Source organism: Telopea speciosissima, chromosome 2 (assembly GCF_018873765.1).
Source record: "Telopea speciosissima isolate NSW1024214 ecotype Mountain lineage chromosome 2, Tspe_v1, whole genome shotgun sequence".
Classification (NCBI taxonomy): domain Eukaryota; kingdom Viridiplantae; phylum Streptophyta; class Magnoliopsida; order Proteales; family Proteaceae; genus Telopea; species Telopea speciosissima.
In genome coordinates, this window is record NC_057917.1 from 6,116,050 (window position 1) to 6,130,835 (window position 14,786).

Consider the following 14,786-nt stretch of genomic DNA (forward strand, 5'->3'; position numbering starts at 1 on the left):
CTCACTACACCTGAAGAAGTACTATTAGTAAAAGTAACGACAGCGGAGTAGCAGCACCACCAACAGTAGCAGTAGATGGCATTACAGTTTCAAGGATAATTTGAAAAAAATTTCGAGAATGCTCGACTTCTTCTACTACTCAATCAAGGCTTTAAGCCTAAAGCAGTCCGCCACCACTGAGGCTTTAAGCCTAAGGCAGTTCGTCACCATCGAGGCTTTAAGCCTAAGGCAGTTCGCCACCACTGAGGCTTTATGCCTAAGGCAGTCCGCCACCATTGAGACTTTAAGCCTAAGGCAGTCTGCCACCACTGAGGCTTCAAGCCTAAGGCAGTTCGCAACCACTGAGGCTTCAAGCCTAAGGTAGTTCGCCACCACTGAGGCTTTATGCCTAAGGCAGTTCGTCACCACTGAGGCTTTAAGCTTAAGGCAGTCCGCCACCACTGAGGCTTTAAGCCTAAGGCAGTCCGCCACCACCACTGAGGCTTTACGCCTAAGGCAGTCCGCCACCGCTGAGGCTTTATGCCTAAGGCAGTCCGCCACCACTGAGGCTTTAAGCCTAAGGCAGTTCGCCACCACTGAGTCTTTAAGCCTAAGGCAGTTCGCCACCACTGAAACTTTAAGCCTAAGGCAGTTCGCCACCATTGAGGCTTTATGCCTAAGGCAGTCCGCCACCACTGAGGCTTTAAGCCTAAGGTAGTTCGCCACCACTAAGGCTTTATGCCTAAGGCAGTTCGCTACCACAAAGGCTTTACGCCTAAGGTAGTCCGCCACCACTGAGGCTTTAAGCCTAAGGCAGTTCGCCACCACTGAGGCTTTATGCCTAAGGCAGTCCGCCACCGCTGAGGCTTTATGCCTCAGGCAGTCCGCCACCACTGAGGCTTTAAGCCTAAGGCAGTTCGCCACCACTGAGGTTTTAAGCGTAAGGCAGTTCGCCACCATTGAGGCTTTACGCCTAAGGCAGTCCGCCACCACTGAGGCTTTAAGCCTGATGCAGTTCGCCACCACTGAGGCTTTACGCCTAAGGCAGTCCGCCACCACTGAGGCTTTAAGCCTAAGGCAGTTCGCCACCACTGAGGCTTTAAGCCTAAGGCAATCCTCCACCACCGAGGCTTTACGCCTAAGACAGTCCGCCACCATTGAGGCTTTACGCCTAAGACAGTCCGCCACCACTGAGGCTTTATGCCTAAGGCAGTCCGCCACCACCCGAGACGTTATGCCACCAAGGTCCATGGACCACCCAACCAGGGCATCCCTATGGACCACCAGTTACATGGGGTTACACAGTTGAAAAACATCAAAGCAAGAGGAATCAAATGCATGTCATATAAACATTACCAGAAGAAAAAGTCAAGTACATACAAAAAGCAAGCATCACAATCCAAAAGCTATCATCCAAAATGTGTCCATCCAAAAGTTCAACATCCAACCAAGAACACCTGGTAGGTCAAGCCAGGAATACATAGAAGGAAAGTACATAAGCAAACATCAAAGAAGTCAAGTATCTTACCAGGACTCAACTTCCAAAGACACAAGAAAGCCTAAGAATCCAAATGATGGATATCGAACGGGTTGCATCCTTGACAGCGTTGGAGGGAGTAGCGCTCAAAGTCACTCAACTCAAAAGGGTTGTTCAACCTCCTGATATCAATAACTTCCCAGGTAGACCGCAAGGCATAGTAGGGGATCATGGCGAAGAAGAAGCGATACCTCCAGCACTTCACCGAACTGGTGATCCCCACCAGAGGATCGAGCGCGGTAAGAGATCTCCTAGGGAGACCACGAGCGAAGTGGTAACACCCACCTTCCCCCTTCTTCAACACGTACAAGTAAAAGAACAAGGGAACAGTGGCAGCACGACCCATCCGGGCGAAGAACACATAGAAGCCCAGTATGACCCTCCAAGAGTTGGGCACCACCTGCCCGTGGTTAAGGCACCAATGCCCCAACACCAGCTCCACAAAGCAGGAGACAGGAAGACGAAGACCATGAACAAGGAAAATGCGGTATAGGCATACCTCATCTCCTCGGTGGGAGTAAGCACGGTCATCCGGTCCAGGGACACGAAGCAAGACCTCAGGGGGTATATGGAACTCCTGACGTAGGGACGCCAAGTCTGAAGAAGTCAAGATACTAGCAATGTGGGCCAACTTGCTCCTAGGGTCGCCAACAGAAGTGGAAGCTCGGGAGGCCTGACGACCTCTACTAGGAACAGAATCTCCAGAAGCCTCTTCCCTAACACTAGCAACAAGGGAAGGCAAGGAAGTAGAAGTATCCGCAGGGGAAGACGACCCTGACAAAGACGCCTCAACAAATCCAACCCCAACCGAGGTCGGATCAGAGTCGTCAGCGGAAGACATGAACAAACAAGGAAGACAACGGGTTACTTACTCAGAATGAAGACCTCCCAAGACCAAGCAACCGAGGAGAAGAGAAAGGAACCACCTGCAACCATCAAAGTAAGGCCAATGAATAAAGAAAAAAAAGAGTTGAAGGGCAAGTGTCCATGGAGGAAGGAAAGACAATGCTCACCAATAGACGTCGGTCAGAGAGGGGTAGGCACGGACCACGGGCCAAGAAAGGGACCGTTGACCTCCAACAGGCGCTAACCACAGACCAAGATGGGCGCCAACCTCCAACAGGCGCGGACCGCGGACCAGGCATCAACTACCAACCTCCAACAGGGAGCGGATCGCGGACCCAGATAGGCACCAACCTCCACCAGACAGGCACCGACCGCCAACCTCCAACAGGGCGCGGACCAAGACAGGCGCCGACCGCCAACGTCAACAGGGCCCAAACCAATAAGCGTCGACCGCCAACGTCATGGGCGCGGAACCAGGGGCGACAACCTCCAACGCCACGCAGACTAAGATGACCGCCAACCTCCATCGTGACGGACGTCGACCGCCGACCGTAGATCGCAAGCGGGCACAAACCGTAAATGGGCGCGGACCGGTGGGGCACTAGGCACAAATCCCTACGAAGGATTCCCCTCTAGGCATGGATTGCTTGAGCGTAGTCGATTTGGGCGCACACCACGTCAGCACCCACCTAGGAAGATGTCAAGTAAGCAACGCAAAGCACAACAAGCAAGGCCATAGGCACCAGGCCAAACAAGACACCAAGAGCAAGGCTAATGTCTAAGAACTAGGCAAGATGCCCCTCATTGTGACCAACAATCAAACACTTGGGGGGCATAAGAAGTGGTCATCAAACCCAAAGCTCAAGTACAAAGTGAAAAGTGAAATGAAGGCAAAGACATACATATCTACAAAAAAAAAAGAAGAAAGGGACAAAAAGATGGGGAAGGAGGGGTTTGAACCTATGACCTCTCCCTCACCAAGTTATTCATAAGCACATCCTCAAAGAAGAAATTATTCGCAGAGAGCCCCCTAGTTGATACAAGGCAATGGAAGTCTACTCTCTTGGGCACTCCGTTCCAAGAGAATGGGGGGCAAATGGTGAACCCAAATTCACACAGACTAATCGAAGATCGCCACGTGGCATGACCCAGAAGAGTGGGCAGCACAGAGTCAGGGAAGCACCATCCACCACCACCCTTGGGCGCCAACCCCTGGGGAGCGCAGACCTCCTTGGGCGCCAACCCCTTGGGGGCGCGGACCTCCTTGGGCCCTAACCCCTTGGACGAAGACCCCGGACACGGCTCCTCCGAACACGACATCTCCAAGCACAAGCTCCCTCGGATCGCCATTAACAAGACAACATCGTCAAGGACTCTAGGCCACCGCCTATCGAGTCACGTAGTCTGAACGGATTCATGCACCGGAAATCCCATCTACCACGTAGATGAGGTCTATCCACCAAGGACACCAAGTCTATCAGGACACTACTTCTTACAAGAAGACAACTACCAAGTCTATCAAGGACACCACGTCTCTCAGGAAGACGACTACCAGGTCTACCGTGACACCACGTCTCACGGGAAGACAATCTATCAAGGATAAGCCCTGCTACTCAGGGACTCTATCAGCTACGGCAAACACTCTACATCAACTGGAACTCTCCACATCGCCATACACTACTATAAAAGGCAAAGTACACAACCCCATCAAAGGGGACATCTTAACTCATATTGAATACTACTATTCATCTGTTTGCTCAGAGAGATCTAACTTAGGCATCGGAGAGTCCTAGGCCGAAACCACACCGGTTCTCCTTTGTCACCCCAGGGCTTTTTGCAAGTTACGGCACTCGAAGGACCGCTGAGCGATTTCTTGACATAACAGGGAGAAAGTAACAGGTTTCGACCAAAACTCGATTTCAGCCAGGTCGAGACTCGAGTTCTTGATCCTTGAGGGTATATGATTAAATACGGAGCTGAAGTTATCATTACTGATCTAGATCTCATCTTTTCGGACCTTCCCTAAAGCAATTCAAGTTATCATTACTGATCTAGATCTCATCTTTTCGGACCTTCCCTAAAGCAATTCTCTTATTGACATCCTACAAGGTGTTGAATAATTTGTAGTTTTATTTTTTTTGCCCTTTTAGTTTGATGTACAATTTTTCCTAATGAGGGTAATAGTGTCATTTCATATGTATCTTTAATGTGCATGTCAATGACAATTTGTGATGTAAGTTTCAAATTATTTCTTGAAATCCTTTTATAGCTTTACTTAAGCAACGCTGGGAATAAGACATGACTCGATCTTCCTCTTGTCCCCATGACTAGGTTGCGAGGTCCATGTTTAACCACAACACAATAAGCATTGTGATTGTGTTCTTCTTTCAATTGATTTTCTTATGAAAGCCTTCTTAAAGGGTCAAATATTTATCTTCTTGCTGGTTCAAATTTTGTGGACATGTAGACTGAGGTCCTCTTACGTTCACCTTTTTATTTATTTTTAAAAAATATAACCACTTTGTTAGATATATTTAATACTGGGAAAGAGAATGCCACTCGGTTGCACAACGCACGTTGCCCCTATGCTCAAACACAGGGGCGTGCTAAATGACCACCGCACCCCTAGTCATTTTCATATTTCCAAGGAGTGCAGCGGTCATTATGCTCATCCCTGTATTTGGGCGTAGGGACAGTGCGCTGTGCGACCGGGTGATTTTCTTTCTCCCTTATTACATTTAAGTATGGTGGATGTAAATTGTATTGGTTAAATTTTATTTTTCTATAGATACCAATCAAATTTCAAGTAATAGAGTAGGTATAATCTATGTAAATTAAAAAAAAAAACAAAAATAAAAATATTAATACACCAAAATTTCAGCACACTTCGAAAATTTGGATTTTTTTCAGACTATTGTGACAAACTTTAGTCAGAATAAAATAATAAAAAAATGTGAAATCTCTTTTAAAAATTTGATGTTTTGGAATTTAAATTGAAATTTTAGAGTTTCAGGTTCCTTCATACTTTGGTGTATTAATTTCAATTATTTTCTCAAATAAGAATTAGATTAAAAAAACTAGGCAAAAAGAGAGTTAATGAGCTTCTCTTGTAGAATGACAGAAAATCCCACATCATTTGGGATGTGCCATATAATGCGCATATATATTCTATGGTCTCGTTCTATGGTCTCCTTTATTCGGTATGACGCATTTTCGTGAGGTGCACTTGTCAAAGCAAATAATATAGTGTCATCGGTGGGACTAGATTCATGGCACTTCATTGGTAGTAGAGTTAGTGATGAGTTTGATTTTTAGAAATATATCCACAGTGAAAGCGTGGATGTAGAACCATGGAAAATCTCACATCGCTTGGGATGTGCTATGGTCTCTCCTTTACTTGATATGATACATTTTAAAGTCGTGAGACCCACCTACCAAAATGGACAATATTGTGCCATTGGTGGGGCCAGGTTCAGGGCCCTTCATTTATATAAGGGAAAGTCTCATCTTTCTTAATATGGCTTGTGGCCAGATTAAAGGTCTTTCCTATTTTAACATCTTTACCGAGTGAAACTCTTTTAAAGATGTACCAATATCTAACAAGAAAGAGTAACATTTCCACAGCATGCTAGTTCCTTAGAATCTATCTAGCCTTTATGGAGGAATGGTGTAATTCTCTTCTTGTCTTGGCTGCTTGTGAACTGAAACTTCTATAGAACCATAGGAAATCCTTGGGGAAGTTAACATGTTAATTGTAACATATGGTGTAAAGGGGCTTTAATCCGCTGCTGTAACTGCAGCGCTGCTGTACTCATCGTGCGGCGCTGCAAGTGCCATGTATGTACAGTAGACCCCACATGAAACACATGGCACCTGCAACGCCGCACGATGAGTACAGCAGCAGATAAAATCCGGTGTAAAGCTTTTGGATCAAAGCTTGTACAACAAATGAAGCAGGTTGAGCGTATGTAATCTTATTTAAAAACCAGATTGATATTGCATTTGCAGGCTATGGGTGGGTGTCAAATAGAATTGAAGCCTACCATTTACGATAAAACCGAACTGGACTCGAAGAGAAATGATTCAATTCTGGTTTCATAGATCCTCTTCCCGGTCCAATTTTGATTTGCACCAGAAAACCAATGGTTTTAAACCAAATAAGAGTCGGTAAAACCAGACAAATACAAACCAATAAAACCAGACCAAATAAATTCAATTTTGTCATTTATGCATGGTATAATCTGCATGGTCTCTGTTTCTAGTGTTACTGAGTTAGAAACAGATAGATCTCATCTGGTAAAGTCTTTGTTTTGGCTGGTTGTAGCCACGAGCTAGGATTGAAACCAGCCTTCACCCTTCATGCCCCCCCCCCCCCCACTCCCAGCTTCTTCTCTATCCCAAATTATAAAAAAAAATAAAAAAAAAACTAGATTTGTCGCCTATGACTTAGATAAACAATAAAATTTAATATTGGAATAAATGTGTACCAAAATAACTTGCATCCAAAGAAATATGTTTTACAACGGGAGCAGATTCATTCATGCTGTCAACTGACCAATTCCTAATCGAATCTTAAACAATGAGATTTGATAAAGAATATATAATCCCTAACAAAATAAAACTGAAATCCTTATTGTTGAATCCTACTGCACTCATCAAAAGCAAAGGATTTCAAAGAATTGAACTCCCCTACGGACAAAAATGCATACGCATATATATATGTATTATGTACCCCTCCCCTTGGGCCTCTATCGACAGAAGATATAAATGGAGGTCCTTGCAATATGCTTTAACCGATACAAACCAGCTGTTGTGTGAGGGAAGTCTGGATTTTCTCATAATCTGTACATGCTCTAATTGCTATATATCCTGTTATCTGTATGTTCTCAAATCAACTGCTTTAATTTATAGCAGTGAGAGGATGTCTGGAGTCTCTTGACTGAGCAGCCTCATATGCAGCTTGTATGTGTTTTACATCTCCATTTGCTTGTCTGGAAGATTTCAGGTCCCAGAATGACTTCAGTAACTCCTCAAAAGCTGGAGTTCTGAGTTCTTCAATGGATGCCATGCTCGGCAAATTGAATGACCTCTTTCTTGGTGTTGAACAAGATGGTTCATCCACCTGATTGTCACAAAAGGATGGGTAAGGACCGAGTCTTAAACTTATCAACACTGACAAAACAAGGACGTTACAGGGAAAGAACCCAACCAAACACATTAATATGCATACCGTGTATTCCTCCACCAGACATTTTCCTGCATGTTCCGTTATCTCCACAATCTTATGATAGTGACCGCTCCTCAACTCCCTCAGATCCCCACAGCAGGGAGCAATCATGGAATCAATATTTCCACATGCATCATTGTCAAGTTTCAAGGAATCTGCAATATAGGCTTGTTTGAATAAAACTTCGAAGAAAAACCAGAAAGTGCTCTTGTGGGGTATCCATTCAAAATTAATTTGCATCTGAAATAAGAAACTTACGTTCAATGGAGGAAAGTAGGCTTTTGTTTCCAACATCTACGTCTTCAAGAGCAGATGAGGCAGCAGAAGACAACTGAGCACGGAGCATCTGGTTGGCTTCCATCCCACCCCTAACAAATCAGAAAAAAAACAGGACGTATATCAGAGTGCCCCTCAAACTAGAAATCAACTTTGCAGCCAAAAACTTACCTGACAATGGAATCCACAGAAGCAACATTGTCTTTTTCCAGGCAAAGTAGAGATTCTTGGGCACTTCTCCATTGTTGTGAATCCATTATTGCCTTCGTCATACTGGACATATTTATTAGGAAAAAGCCCAATAAATAGAAGACATTAGAGTTTTTTCAGCTTACTAAGGCTGTGTTTGGAAGGCATTGTAGGTTGATTTCACATTCTCAAGCGACAAAAACAACTATTTTTATCATCCGAGAATGCATTCCAAGAATGTACCAAACGCTGCCTAAATAATCTAACCGAAACATCATAGAGAAAGGACTAGTCATCAGTAGAGGAGCCCTTACCAGTGTTGAAGACCTTTTTGCAAATCAGCCTTTCCATTTTCCACAGCAACTGTATCCTCAAGATAGTGGCTTTCAGTTTTTTCCATGAAAGTAGTCCATTCATTTTGGACAGAAGAGGTGAAATCTTGCATGGTTGACATTTCTCGCTGTAGCTTGCTGGTTCTGCTAGAAGCACTCTCCCGTAGGTCATCTACTGCTGCTTGAACCTAAAGAATAGAAGCATATGCTAAACTATAAATGACCAGCCATTCACTTTGACGAAAAGTTTATGCTGTAAATTGGCTGTTCACAGAATTGCCTGCTGCTTTTTGCCAGTTATATCAGAAAAAAATGGAAGCCTTTCAGAAGCAAATGGATCAACTCTAGGAAAGCCGTCTTTGAAATTTATACTTTCAGAAGCAAATAGATCAATTCTAAGAAAGCTATCTTTAAAATTTATCCAGGAAATAATGTTCACAATAAAAGAGACAAAAAAATTATATTAGAAATCATTGATGACAAAGAAACAGCCTCTCCTGCAAAGCAAGGGAGGGGTAAGGCTGCATACATTTGCCCCTCCCAGACCCTGCAGTAGTGGGAGCCTCATGCACTGGGATGCTCTTTATATATTCAGTATATTCCACTCATTTATTACTTTCATATTCTACCCTATTTTCTTTTTATTTTTTTGGACAACAAAAAAAAGGGCGAACCCAGTGCACAAGGCTCCCGCCACTGCAGGGTATGGGGAGGGTCATATGTACACAGCCTTGCCCCTGCTTTCGCAGAGAGGCTGTTTCCAGACTCAAACGTGACCACTTGGTCACAATGTAGCAACATTTCCATTGCACCAAGGCCCACCCTCTTTTCTTGGGCAACAACATCCTAAAAATTTATTCAAGTCCCAAAAGTTTTCCCGAGTCCGCAAAATTTCTAGACCACTTAAAGCCAAAACAGAAAAGTAGCATCCCCATAGATCATAATGAAACAGGATGTGTACCAGTTTTTTATTCCTAGCACTTGAACTTGCTAGTAGCTCTGCCACTTTTGCTAGCAGTTCCCTTTCTTCATTCGCAGCACACTCCTGCATGAAGTAACAGATTTATATAGGGAGGGAAGACCACATGGAATCAGAAAAGGACTGAAGTTGAAAGTGGAACCACCTCAAACTTCTTTTCAAGTTCACACAATTTCTGGTCATGGACGACTTGTGCTTCTTCCACAATTTGGGTGAATTTGGATGCATGGATGTCTAATGTCTTGAAGAAGTTAACTGTGATTTTAGAAATAGATCTTGTGGTCTCCACCGCTCTGGATTGTCCCTGTATTCAAAGTCATAAAAATAAGTAATTGTTGACAGTTGCTAACCTCACGCTGTTGATAACACCTCCCCAACCTCTCCGAATTGCAGCTTATGAAACACAAAAACTTCCAGTTGCTAACCTCACGCTGTTGTTGAGAAAATGCAGCTAGCTTCTCTTCTTGACTAGACAGGCTACTTTGAAGTTCATTAAGTATTGCATTGGCCTCTGAAGCAATTCCTTTGAGAAGCTGTGTTATGGCAGAAAAAGGTCAAACAACAACAAGGGTAATAAACGGGAAGAGGATGGACATAAGCAAAAATCAATTCTTACATCCTCAAGTGCAGATGAGTGCTTGCAAACTTCTGAATTTAAATTTCCAAAGGTTGACTGAGAATTTCCATTAAGCTCCCCTGCCAAATCATCTAAACCTTTGATTCCAGAACCATACATGGCTTTCAGCTTCCCCACCCGTCCTCGAAGTTCTTCAGTAGCCTATAAAAACGCAAGAAATGACAATTAATTTCAGGTTGTCAATTGAATCTTCAAAAACTGTGATTACATCAGAAAATTTTGCACTACCTCCACTTTTGTGGAGACAAAGGATTGCATATCTTCCTCCATTTCTTTCAGTTGCTGCTCTTGCTGTGTCACAGAAGCTGCAACAGTCTTATGTAAGACTTCAAGCTGTTGAGTTATTTGAGACTGAAATTTCTGAATAAGAATTCTATTTCCTTCTTCTATTTTATCTTTGCGCTCTGCAAACAAATCAAAGATAAATTGAGTGAAAACATTACAACTTGTGCTTTTGCATGGACTATAATATAGAAAAACATGTGCACTTCTAAATACATGGACACGAACCAATTTTCGCAAACAAGCCAGACACATCCGATGCTGCATTCTCTAACTCTGTTCGAAGCTCAATTGCCTGCTCGATGAGTGCTTTCTCTGAAAAGTGAACCAAAAAAAATTTATACAAGAGATATATTGTTAAATTAAGAGATATTGGTACAAAGTTCAAACTCTATGTTCACACATGTCAACCAGACACCGGAACCCCTCAGAATGTTTATCCGACCTCTAAAAATTTTATGACACAGATACTCCTGTCCAAGTGTATCTGGCCTACTATGAAATTATTACTGTTGCTACAAGCACAAGGGAGTATTAAAAAAAATAGATATATATTTGAAAAAGCTGATCCAAAACAGTGGTTCAAGCGAAAGAATATGAAATGTCAAAGTGACGTAAGGGTTCTACAAACGATTACAGGTGCATAGGGAACAAAATAATGGCACTTTACATACCAGATCTGAGAAGATTAGAGATGAGATACTCCTTCTCCTTAATTGTTGCATTTGCCTGTCGGTATCTTTCTTCTAGATCAAATAATGCATGTTCAGTGTCTTCAAGTTTTTTCTGCAGTGAAGCACAATTTGAGTGTAGTTGAATTTACTTAGTGAAAAAGAAAGCAGAAAAGGATGCTGAGTGGTTCAAAAAAGCTTTAATGGACGGAGTATTACCTGGGTCTTCTCAAGTTTTTCACTTAACTCCATGGTTAACTGTAGCTGAGAATTGTAAAGCTCCTGAAGCTCCAACAATTGCTGCTCACACATATTTTTACAAGTCAGGACTCTACAAACAGCAATCCAGAAGACCTTTTAAGGAACAGAATAATCTAAGAAGACCTGTATTTCCTACCTTGTCCTTTGATTCTGAATCAAGTTCCAAGCGCTCTATTTTCTCAGCCATAGCCTGGACATGATAAATAGAAAAAGAAATAAGGTGTCTATTTTATTAAAATATTCTCTCTACAGTCCTTATTGAACAAGAGATTTGTATCTCGCTTAAAAGCTAAAGCTGAACCTTCTTTTCGGCTTCTTCTTGCAGGAAACGGTCTCGCGGTATATATATGCCATTCTTTTCCCTTGTAGCATATACCTCTGGCAGGAGATGGAAAACAAAATAAACAATTGTATGATCATAAGTTATATTTGGAAGGAGCTTCATTTAAAGGACTTTTTTATGAGTTATAGCAAATTATCTATTTATTGCAGACTTTTGGTAAAGAGATTGCATTTAACCATGATCAAGCAACTGAATCAGGAAACACTCAACAACCTTGCTTGAGGCGGTCAATTTCAGTATACAAATCCTTGATCAGTGCAGATTTCATCATCTTCTGATTGACCTGGAAACAGTAACGTAGTGTATCTATTAGGATCAAGTCCAGGTGGACACAGTTCAACTGCAATGCTACAGAGAAGAAACGATGGCACCAACAACTATGGCCAAATTACTGACCTCCGGCTTATTCTTGATATTTTTTGCACGGTGTGCATAATCTAGAGTGCTGAGTGTCTCTTCCAAACAGTGGATGGAAGGTGATATTGTGGCAATTATACATGTCTTGGTTTTCCCTCCCAAGGAGTCCCTTAATAATCTTGTTAATTTGCTATCCCTGATAGACCATGCAATGCCTTCAGTAGTAATTTCCGGATGTAAGTAGGAAATAGTTGAGCTGAAATCACAACCAATACCTGTATGGAATATGACCAGAGTGTTCAACAAGTGCATTAATAACACGACCAAGAGTAAGCAAGCTCTTATTGATCTCTCCGGCTTCCCTTGCTCTTCCCTGAGGACACAAATGTCTGTACGTTCATATCAAGAATATGCACTTTTAACCCATTTCAGGGATGAAGCTCCATTTGTTATATAGCCTACAACTAAAATACTAGCAAAGTGGTAATATCAACTATACAAGAATCATTGCAACTGTACAAGCACAAACCACTTCTTGGGTTCTCATGCATGTTGGTGTGTAAAATTTTGGGAACCTCTGATACCATAATTCCATTTATCAGACATGCAAACATAACACATTGTACTGGTACTATACCTCTCTTGCGCCAGAACGTGATATGTTCTCAGAACCAGCAAGGTCAACAAGATTAAGCTTTCCACATTTGATCAGCTCCTCTCCCTCAGGTGTGCACTCTTTAATGTGAATTGTGATGGAAAATATTGAATGAGAACGACTGCTTTGCTTGTTGAGAAGTGTCTCTGCAGTTCGCCGTTTAGCAGACCCTTTCTCCAAGATTTTGTATATTTCATTTGCAGTGCAGACTATCTCTTCTTCCAGGCCTCTCACAAAAACACCTCCTTTCCCATCTTCCATGAGGGCTATTGGCTTTTTAGACTTGTCATCAATAAACTTAGAACATTCCTCTGGGGCTAAAAGATCTGTTATTTCTTCATTGTAGAGCTCTAGAAATGTAACCTTCATGCTGTACTCAGCATTCTGAGCCTCAAGAATGTCAAATATTTCCCGAACAGCTCTAGGGATAACACCTGCATCACTTGGGAATTCCCCATTCTACAAAAAACAATGAAGTCAAAGTGTCAAATAGAAGAGGTAGAAGAAGAGGGGAGAGGGTGGATTACAAAGAAAGTTCACACACATAAGAAAAAGATGAAAAAGAATAAGACCTTTGCTTTCCTTCCTCCTCCTTCCATTGTATATGTTTTCCCTGTGCCCGTCTGACCATAAGCAAAAATAGTGCAGTTATAACCCTCAAGAACTTCATTAACAATTGGAGAGACAGATTGTTCATACAAGTCCTTCTGTTGGGATGTTGGGCCAAAGACCTACACAATACACACAGCTATCGACACTTTAGTCCAAGCTAGAACAGGGACAGGTTTCAACTTTATCGTAGCCCAGATCAAAATGGCCAAAAGGTTAGATGAAAGGATCTGCAGGAAACCTTGTCAAACGCGAAAGTCCTATCAATCTGCTTGTTGGCTATGTTCTGAACGGCAGATACTTCTCGTCTATGATCATTGCACGAAATCACTACGGGTGTGTTGACCCTCATCTCGTCCTCGCTTAAAGGTCTACAACAAATGAAGCGCATTCCTCATTCAATATCATAAAAAGGTACTCCAGTTGTTGGAAATTTACCACCAAAAAAAAAATAAGATTACTCAAACCTGCAACGGACAAGAACCTGGACATTCACCCCTTTATCTTTATCATGCTTATGATTGGAACTCCCATCCGATCGCAGATCTCTTACAGCCTTGTCGCTTGATCGTGGAGTCTGAGAGGGAGAAAGGGATACCAATCCCCCTCTCCTCAGTTGCTGTGACTGTGTAGAGTCCATAGCTAAGCTACTCAGACAAATCTCGAACTGTCCTGCAACAGGAACCGATGAGGAGATTCACAAAGAAGTCACATTGAATTTCAATTCAAATAATACTAAATCTAAAACAAACAGAAGTACGAACTCATATTTCTCAAAACCTAAACATCGAAAACCCTACCAATAAATCCTAATGTAGGTCAAGAAATCAAGGAATTCTTTCCCAAAATCTCGAAATCGAAGCATACGAGATCGACAAACACATTTCAGATCAACTAAAAACAAAAAATTTCCTTTTTGAATGAAAGAAAAATCAATCTGAAAAGTTAATCGATGAGCAATTCAGTAGATGTAACGAAGAGTCAAAGAAAGAGTAATGGTAAAGCAAACTGCAGTAAAAGAAGTACAGCTCAACTACTATTAGAACTTAAATCCATCAGTTCCAGAACCACAAGACCCAATGAGAGGAAGAGGGGAACAAAAACAAAAACAAAAAAAATGCAGCAAAGTTGAGGGTAGGATGGAAAACGACTAATCTGAAAACTTCAAAAGGAAGACACAAGGACAGATAATGAGATAGTGAGAAATCGAGAGCTAAAAAACTTACAGTAAATCTCTAAGGCCGGCAGATCGAAGAAACCTCCAAATGTGGAAGAAAAAAAAAATTCCAAAAAAATATGAATCCGTGGAGTAAAAGATTCCAAAATCGATGGAAATGGTTCCGAGCTAACAACCCGTTTCGAAGAATTTATCTTCTTTAGCTTCCAAAGAATGGAAGATAAGAAGAAGAACTGCTCTGGTCAGAGAGACGAGGCGAGAGAGAGGGAAGGGGTATATTGGGAGTATCAAAAACTCTTTCTTTCTATTTCTTTTGTACGTAAACAACAGAGAAACCAGAATCCCCACAAATTAATGCCGTTTAAATGACACTATAAAAGAACTGCTTCGTCGTCAGTAGTAACTAACGCCGTTAGTTTTCCGTTTACT

The 14,786-nt window shown here is 42.3% G+C and overlaps 1 protein-coding gene across 4 annotated transcripts; it reads right to left on the bottom strand.

Moving 5' to 3' along the window:
* Nucleotides 1-6,871: 6,871 nt before the first annotated feature.
* Nucleotides 6,872-14,561, bottom strand: LOC122651559 (kinesin-like protein KIN-5D). Of its 4 annotated transcripts, none has more exons than XM_043844991.1 (23): nt 14,407-14,559; nt 13,648-13,852; nt 13,422-13,551; nt 13,144-13,302; nt 12,554-13,030; nt 12,192-12,289; nt 11,956-12,112; nt 11,773-11,842; nt 11,518-11,594; nt 11,353-11,406; nt 11,175-11,255; nt 10,959-11,070; nt 10,513-10,599; nt 10,231-10,406; nt 9,982-10,143; nt 9,791-9,898; nt 9,511-9,669; nt 9,348-9,431; nt 8,369-8,574; nt 8,037-8,138; nt 7,848-7,957; nt 7,593-7,744; nt 6,872-7,484 (listed from the first exon to the last, which is right to left on the bottom strand). In XM_043844991.1, the coding sequence occupies exons 2-23, from the start codon at nt 13,818-13,820 to the stop codon at nt 7,263-7,265; spliced, it is 3,156 nt and encodes a 1,051-aa protein (XP_043700926.1). In that variant the 5' UTR covers nt 13,821-13,852; nt 14,407-14,559; the 3' UTR covers nt 6,872-7,262. The 4 variants fall into 4 exon arrangements, with proteins under 4 accessions (XP_043700926.1, XP_043700925.1, XP_043700923.1 ...); XM_043844990.1 differs by having other exon boundaries at nt 12,192-12,304; XM_043844988.1 differs by having other exon boundaries at nt 6,872-7,744; nt 14,407-14,561.
* Between the last annotated feature and the right edge of the window lie 225 nt (nt 14,562-14,786).